At 44.6% G+C, this 8,735-nt stretch overlaps 1 protein-coding gene across 1 annotated transcript in view; it reads right to left on the bottom strand.

Annotated features, from left to right (window-relative positions):
• Window positions 1–6,604, bottom strand: part of NDUFV2 (NADH:ubiquinone oxidoreductase core subunit V2) — a 26,228-nt gene extending 19,624 nt beyond the window's left edge. Inside the window, exons 1-2 of the mRNA XM_018553445.1 lie at window positions 6,482–6,604; window positions 2,799–2,858 (exon numbers count right to left, since the gene is read on the bottom strand). Of these exons, the coding sequence (XP_018408947.1) occupies window positions 2,799–2,858; window positions 6,482–6,523 (102 nt within the window). The 5' untranslated portion in view covers window positions 6,524–6,604. The remainder of the gene's footprint in view (window positions 1–2,798; window positions 2,859–6,481) is intronic.
• Window positions 6,605–8,735: the final 2,131 nt, after the last annotated feature.

The following is an 8,735-nucleotide window of genomic DNA, read 5'->3' as shown; positions in this document are numbered from 1 at the left end:
CTAAAAAAAAAAAAAAAAAAAAGGTTTTGGACACAACAGGGTAGAGCCCCTGCCAGGTTTGTTTCTGCATTTTATTCCATTAGAAACATTTCCTTTCACTTCCTGTCCAAAAGATACAAAAGGAGGCTAGATAACTCCCCAAGTGAGGGCAAGTCCCCCTCTTAGACAGTTCTTTCAGGGAAATTTGCCCTCACTGTAAAATTTTGGATTTTCCACTTTCTGTCACAAGTACAAACAGAGGGGTGAATCTCCCCAATAAAGACAAATACAGTATTAAAAATTAAAAAGGTCTTGCCTAGAGATACACTTTTATACAATAACAAATTTAGTAATGTAAAAGTCATATCAAAACGTACACTGCAATAATTCAAAACTGTGCCCACAATAAACACATATTATACCGAACTGTAAAGGAATTGTCTTTTCAATTTTTCAGATACACATGTGAAAGAGATCAGTTAGATGCAAATATTATTTTGTGTGTGCAAAAATTAAACCCCAAAACAAAAATGTAATATAATGCACGGGTAGCTATGACTGTAACACAGCCTGAATATCAAACTTGTCTGCCTTTGTTTATCTGCATTACATGGGATATGCGATTAGTAAATTACACAAGAACAAAAATGAGATAGATAGATATATATATCTATCTATCTATCTATCTATATAACGACTGTTTCTGCGCCTTAATGAGCGTTACATTAGAGTAGCCCATACATTTGAATGGCCTGCAAATGTGCATGCACAATTTTCTCCAGCACACAGCAACACAGGGTGCATAGAGAAGTGCGTTTGGATGCCATTGGCAATGACGCACATAACAGTTACCGCAGTGCACTGGTGTTAATGGACCTTTACTGCCCCTTTTTATGATGCAAGTCTATGAGATGACAGACCTATTAAAACAACAGACAAAATCTGGAACAGCTGCCTATGGCAACCAATCAGCATCTCTCTTCAGTTTGTTCAGTTAAGATTTGAAAATGAGAGAGAAGCCGATTGGTTGCCATGCACAGCAGCTCAAGATTTTGATAAATTCCCCTTAATGTGTCCCTCTATAACTTACATGATCCCAACAACTAAAAAGAAAGGCACAGTAATTACAAAATGAGTGTTTGCGCCCTCTAGTGACAAATCTGTTTAATACAATGACTAAAATATTGCAAGCAAAAAGTAAAGTAAAAATGACTTTAGGTAAATATTACATAACACAAAACATGTGCTCATGGTATTTTACCTTCAAATTGCTTAAAGTGACACTAAACTCAGGAGTTAAAACTTAAAAATGCATTCAAGTACCTTAACTATTAACAATACTGGACCTTATTTGTGTATGACTCGGCTGTAGATCCTCAAATCATCTCTGAATTGGAGGGTGGCTACTTTTGTTCCCCATGGTCTCTGTGTGTTGTAAAGTAGTCATGGCTCCAAACTCACTCGCGTGTTGGTCTACAATCTCACGTTTACTAATTTGTATTGAGATTGTTGTCCATCCCGGGAGCGAGCTTGGAGTGGTGGCTTCTTTTCAACACACACACACACAGACCATGGAGGACAAAAGTAGCCCCCCTCCAGAAGGAAGGACAGTGTCCGCACCAATTCAGAGATGACTTGAGGATCTACAGCCGAGTGATATACAAATAAGATACATTTTGTTAATAGTTAAAGGTACTTCAAATACATTTTTAAGATTTAACTCCTGAGTTTAGAGTCACTAAGTGCCCAAGACGACAAGACTAGACTGAATGTGGACCCCCCCTGCTCGTCCCATACTGGCTTTTTCTTCTCTTGTGTGTACAATTGGTTCTCAACAGCTAACCACTCTGTAGGACTCGTGCGATCTGCTGCAGACGGGAGGCACTGTACAATACAATGACATCTGCCACCTCGCAGGCCGTTTGCAAGGAATCGCACAGCCTGTGGTTGCCTGTGGACAATCACACCTGGACACAACCAGTTGATATTGAGGTCCCGTCATCCACAGGTAATCACAGACACAATATAATTATGGCTTCAATGTACAAATGGTATTGAAAGTAACTAGAACTGATGGAAGAAATAGATAGCTGGTTAATACAAAGGCATGCTGTGGGTAATTTATCACAACTGGGGCAGGTAGAATCTGGAGCAGTTGCCCGCAGCAACCAATTAGCTTCTGATTTTCATTTTCAAAGCTTAAATGTGATAAAATGAACTGACAGCATTCTGCTACCTGCTATTCATACGCTAGCTGGTTTACACTCTGTATGCCACACTGAGGATCCAGCATAACACATGCAAATGGCGAGTGCTCATAGGTCAGCACAGTCACATGGCCATGCTGACAAACGAGAAGAGCTTCTTATTGGTCAGCATGGTGATATGGCCATGGCTCATGGGTCAGCAGGGTCACATGACTATGCTGACCAATGAGAAGTGGTTCTGAGTAGAAGTGCTTCCCTTTGGTCAGTGCAGTCAGGTGCTGACCAATGAGCACTCACCATTGCGGAGTGTTATGCTGGATCCTCAGTGTGAGGCCGCAATATGGTGTATAGACCGCATAAGAAGCTGATTGGTCACTATGGGCAACTGCTCCAGATTTTGTCGGTCTAGTTGTGATTCATTTCCCCCCATGATGCATCACCAGCCAATCTGCTTGCTCTAGTGGCAAACCTCTTGCTCACAAAACTCTTGAAGGAGTGTTTGTTTCAACTGATTATGATTGGAGTACAAGTATGAAAGAAGACAGTCAACATGCTGCAGGATTTGAAGACGATATGAGACAGACATCTGACTAAAAGGAAAACAAAATGTACCACAAAAGAAGCTCCTCCCCCTCCAGTGCATCTTGCAGTATTGTGCAGATATCGTCTGACCTGAAAAAAAAAAAAATGGGTGAATTTGTTTTCAATCTTTGCAATCAAACCATTAACAAATCTTTATATATAGAATGACTACTGCAATTGTGATTGGTCAATGGCATGCTGGTTGTGCTCCAGATAAGCAGCAGAGTGCACTGCTGACCTAATAATAAACTGTACAACCCCCTCCACCATATTTCTTTCATGGTCGTTGGTGACCTTCCAATGCCATTTACTACTGTTATGCAACTGCAAGAAATAGTTGCATCAACCTTCAGTCTTTCAAGGTAAGAATGGGGAATAATGTCTATTCGGGGACACCAGAATTTCTGGGAGATATCTGCCTGTCTGTGACCAGCAACAGTCTGGTGATTTCGGAAGTCACATAAGAACCACTTGTAGGGGCAGACTGGTCACTGGAAACCTAAACTCACATGTAGACACCCTCCCTCTCCTATAGCTCTGAGCATTTACTGGAGCCTGGGGCTTTCCTTCCAAATACACTTGTCTCGCCACGTTGTAATATCCAATACCCCATGTTAAGTGGTAATGCAAACTACTTTATCCTAGTCGTAGGACTCCATCCTGCCAAATGATGAAAGTAGAAGTGACTCTAAACTGAGGAGTTAAATCTTAAAAATACATTCAAGTACCTTAACTATCAACAGAAATGTATCTTATTTGTGTATCACTCAGCTGTAGATCCTCCAATCATCTCTGAATTCATACTGACACAGTCCTTCCTTCTGGAGGGGGCTACTTTTGTTCTCCATGGTCCCGGTGTGTGTTGTAAAGTAGTCACCGCCCCAAGCTCGCTCCTGTGATGAACTACAATCTTATGTTAAGTTTACTCATTTGTATTGAGATTGTAGGCCATCACAAGGGCGAGCATGGAGCGGTGACTACTTTACAACACGGCTCTCTGCAGGGACATGATGGAGAAGTGAGTGAGCGACGGTATGTGTTCGCTCACTTCCCGATCTTTTGAGCCGACCTGTGACAGTCTCATTGTCACACGTCGGCTCAAACTATGAGGTTGAGTGAAAAATCACTCCCCTCATAGTTCTCCTTTAACTCCTGAGTTAAGAGTTACTTTAAGTTTACCCCAGCACGCTGCTTTGGTGAGTGCTGAAAAAGAGGGAGGACGTGTTGCATTTTTGCGAAGAGCTATAACGTATCGTAACACGCTGCCATGCAAAGATCTATAAATGAAGTGTCAAATCAAATCCTTTTTTTTTGCAAAAGGAAAAAAGGCAAGCACTGCATTTTACAATGCATCAGTGGTGCACACCACACGCCTACCTGGTGTGAATGAGCCTTAGGCTGATGGGTGTCCCTGCTGATTGTTCATCCTGAATTGATCGTCCTATCAGATCACTACTGTTTCCCCCAAACAAGGCCAGCATTTTCAGGGCACAGAGTGTGAGCATACACCATGTTTATTGAAAAGACCTCCGGCTAGTCTAAAGGTGTCTGCAGGCATCAACGAAAGTATGCAAGATCTGCGTTACCACAACACACATTACATACATTGGTGCAATGAAGTAACATTCATGCTGAATGTCACCCCAACACACTTTGCTGGTGGATGTGCATTGAACCAATGGGGCAACACGGCACTAACGTGCACTGCGGTGTGCTCCCAGAAATAGCACGTGGACCTTTTTGAGTGTATTCATGTGAATGGGCTGCCTAAAGGGTCTGTCCACACCGCTGCATTGGTGTGCGTTTTATTTGCTTAGCGTTATGAAGCCCGTTCACCAAAGCTGCTACAAGCCACAATTTTTTAATGCAGAGCAATGCAGCACACAGATCCCTAACGCACAGCAATATGCAGCAAAATACACACCACAGTGGTGTGAAAGGGCCTGCAAGTATGGCTCAGAAGAGGGTTGGTATGTAGTAAGCCCTATTTGACTATGACAGATATTCCCTGCCCAAGACTTTTCAGGAGGAGAGTTAAAGTGACATTAAAGTCAAATTTTTTTCCCCCTCCCCCCATGTTAATGTTAGCACTTACCTTCAATGATGTCTCTTATTCCGATCTTCCTCTTCTTTCCGGATGTTTTCATCTGTCCCTCCAGCGGTGCGGCGGCTCTCCGATCCAGCGCTGACTCCTCTGTGCTTGCAGGCACTTCCGATCCAGCGGTGTCTGCATGCGGGTGCACACGTCCATAGACTTACCTTGCGCCTCTGCTCGTCTCCTGGCCAAGAATCGGAACAGCGCATGCGCCCGCCCCAAGATCCTTTGCGGCCGTACGAGCAGTTCCTGATTCTCGGCGCGGGATCGTGCAAAGAAAAAAAGGGTAAGTTTAAAACCGGTTTTAGCGTCTTTTTTTTTTTAAACTGTTTGCCTATATCTACTGCATGGTAGCAGTAGATATAGGCAAAAAAACGGGAGGGTTTAGAACCCCTTTAAGGCCAAACTCCAAGCACCAGAACTCTGGGAAATCAGCCCCACTGCAAGGGTTCATTTTGTAAATTCCCAGAGTTGTTCTTTATCCCTCGCAGCGCAGGGGTAGCCCCAATGCAAAGCTAGGAGTTTTAAAAAACATGATAGGAAAGGTAGTTTATCTTTCTGGCCATGTTACCCCTAACATGACACATGGTCAGATCGCAACCCCCACACCACTACTTACCTGAATCGCAGGGTTCTTCTCCCTGCAGGCTTTACATGTTTGAATTCTGTGCGGCAGTGCATGGCTCTACCCACACAGCCACATCTTCCATTCACAGATTCTCTGACAGGATCTGCGTATGGAGAAACAACAAGTCTCATCTGGTCTGGCAGCAGAGGGACTCAGTGAAGTTCAAGTGTAGTAACTTGCATTGACACTTCTTCCAATGTTACCAAATGTCCACACAGACATGTTCGTACGGACATGGACGGGAGGAACAGTCTGCAGGAGCCAGAGCATTGCACCTGTAATCCACTGATTGTGGTCACTATGCTTTACTGGCTCCCATCTATAAAAAAAAAATACATGCAAATGTTTGGTGTTCTTTTTATGAAGACATGAATGTATTTTTATTTCCAAAGGTGGAATTTGCTTTTAACATAGTAAGTGAAATTGCAGTTAGGCCTCCTGCACACCTGTGCCTGCGGGATCGCACTGGCTTTCTGTGCGCATTCCTGCAATGGGTGACAACACACATTTTGCTGATAAGTGCACTGCTGTGCCATTCATTCTTAAAAGCACGCGCACTGCAACAGATCATGCGTTGTGGTGTGTTGTGTTACATGTATTTTTCCTGAACTATTTTAATGCAGCAGGCAGACGCATCAATGTGCATGCATTACCGCAGTGCCCAGATGTGATCCTAATCTAAATGTGCAGTTACTTAATGAATACAAGGCCCAGAGGTGAAGTGAAAACAGAACCCACGACAAAACATCATATCAATCCAGAACCGAGTGGTTGCTATAGGCAACGCTTGTCCCAGTGCTGGAACTGCGTGCACAGCCAGTGCTGACGGTACAGGGAACAGAAAGGGAATAATGACCCGGTCACTGCACTGTACAGGCCGCATGTTGCACAGCGGTGAAGGTCGCAGTGACAGCCGGCGTCCTTGCCACGGTCATAGGGACACAATACGCTTTTTACCCTGCACACACTTGTCTCCATGCCCCCACTCACCGATCGTGTCACACCGGCCCGAAGCCTCGCACACAGGAGCATCGCTGCCTGAAAAACAACACCCGACGGCCCTGGCCACTAATAGAGACAGCCAGACAGCACCGGACGAGCGCCGAACACAAACACTGCGCTATTTCACAAGGACTCTGTCAGGATATGCAAGGCTAGAGCATTCAAACGCCGAGAAATCGCTGGGATCACGTGAGCCTCTTCAGCAGATTCTCTGTTGTGATTCCAGTTGTAGTTATAAAACGCCAGGCTCACGTTTTCCATTGTTCTCTATGTATTCATATCACCAAATTCTCCTACGTACTCTATATTATTGGTTAATGTCATCTGTTTTTAACCACAAAAGTGCAGGAAATACGTATAAAATTAATATTGCAAGCTATATGACAATACAAGTGGACATTTTGGGAACTTTACATGTCTGTACTGTATATATTCATTTCTGACACCTCACAATTTACAGCAAACATATTTTTAGAAAGAAAAGCTCCGCATTTTGTCATTAAAAAGAAGTCCTTGTGCTCCAGTGACTTTTCTGAGGCTGAGATTATATTATCAGTCTGATGCAGGCAGAAAGAAGCATTCCCTCAGTCCCCAGTGACCTGAGACGGCAGCATTTACATGGCATCCCTGTGCTAGCATCTCAGTCCAGGAAGTGGATGCTGATCCTGGAAAATACCTAAACATAGATGGTTCTGTTGTTATTAAACAAAAACTCAGGGAAAAATTATTCTTAACCCTTATAATTGGGCTACCCCCACACTGCTAGGCTTAGGTGCTCGTCTTTATCTAGGGTGTAAAATAAAAAAGTTATACTCACCTGATCCTCAGAGCCAACTGGGTCTTAGACCGCTCCTTCCTCTATCCCCGTCCGCTCCAGTGGTCTAAAGCTTACCACACATGTAACAAACTGATTGTACAATCCCTTATAGAGCTACCAAGTATGTAATGCAAAGACTTGACTGATTGGATATAAACTGTCTGGATAGAAACCGGGCGGCGAGTAATCACCTGATTGGCTGGGAAGCCCGATCGATGCTGATTGGCCGATATGCACATGTTGTAATTCCTGTGTTTAACGAAAAAAAAATGATTAAACAAGAAGGGGGGGGCGGGGTATGGACTCTGATGTGAGAGGGGTAACTCTCGTGTGAAAGGAGGGGCTCTGATATGAAAGGGGGGCTTCAATGTGAAATAATCCTTAGAATCTATACCAGGCAGCTATCTAGGACAGGGGCGCCCACAATTTTTCGTCTGGAGATCTACTATTCAAATGACGAGCTCAATGAGATCTACGAACGAAAAAACACCTGCATTCAGAGGCTGGAAGGGGCGTGGCGGTGCATTGAAGTCAATGGCACCTCAGCCAGGCCCCTCGCCCACAGTGCAATCGCTTGCACCCGGAACCCAGGCACATTAGTGCCTGCGTTCCGGTCCAGTGCGAACTGCAAAAATGCTGCGAGCACTATTTTTGTAGATCACACTGGACCGGAATGCAGGCACTATTGTGCCTGCGTTCCGCGTTGCGGGTGATCAAACTGTGGGCGGGGGACATGGCTGCGGTGCAACCCCATGCCCTCTCCCGCCCCTGAACGCTGGGAGTCGGCCGGCTTGCATTCCTAGAGGCGCCGGCGTCCTATCCTCCCTTGGTGCTCGTGTGGCCGACGTTGCACACGGGGAGAGGTGTCCCGCCCCTTTCCGTCTGCGGCATCTGACACATTTAGCCGGCAGCCGCACGAGCACCGCGGGAGCATAGCAGTAGCCAGCTCCTTTTGCACACGTGGCGAGAAAAAAAAAGTAGACAGTAGAAAGGCATCATGGCACACTCACAAGTCAGCATGTAAAAAAACTTGTCTCACCACTAAGGTCAATAACAGAGGTTTGGATACACGTCTTCTGCAGAAAATGTGAAAGCCGCACAGCCGCGCCAAGGCACCTCTTATACGGGCAAAAAAAAAAAAAAACCGCCCCCCCCCCCCCCCCCCCCACAGGCGTGTGATGTCACCCAGTGCCCTGCCTCCAGGATTTTTTTTTATTTTTTACTATTTCCTATTTAATTTTAATATTTTTTTTTACTGTTGGGGGGGGCTTCAGGGAAATATTAGGGGTCTAAACAGCCCCCTGATATTTCCCTTTTAAAATAGAAAAAGTAATTGAGGACACAAAGTCCTCAATCTCTTTTTCTGCAGCCTCTGTTCTAAATGAATGGAAAGCACAGATGCTTCCCATTCATTCAGAAAATATT

This window comes from Nanorana parkeri, unplaced genomic scaffold (genome assembly GCF_000935625.1).
Source record: "Nanorana parkeri isolate BGI_ZX_2015 unplaced genomic scaffold, ASM93562v1 scaffold7, whole genome shotgun sequence".
In the NCBI taxonomy this organism is placed as follows: Eukaryota; Metazoa; Chordata; class Amphibia; order Anura; family Dicroglossidae; genus Nanorana; species Nanorana parkeri.
Note: the sequence above shows the minus strand (reverse complement) of the source record. Positions and strands in the feature narration are given on the sequence as shown.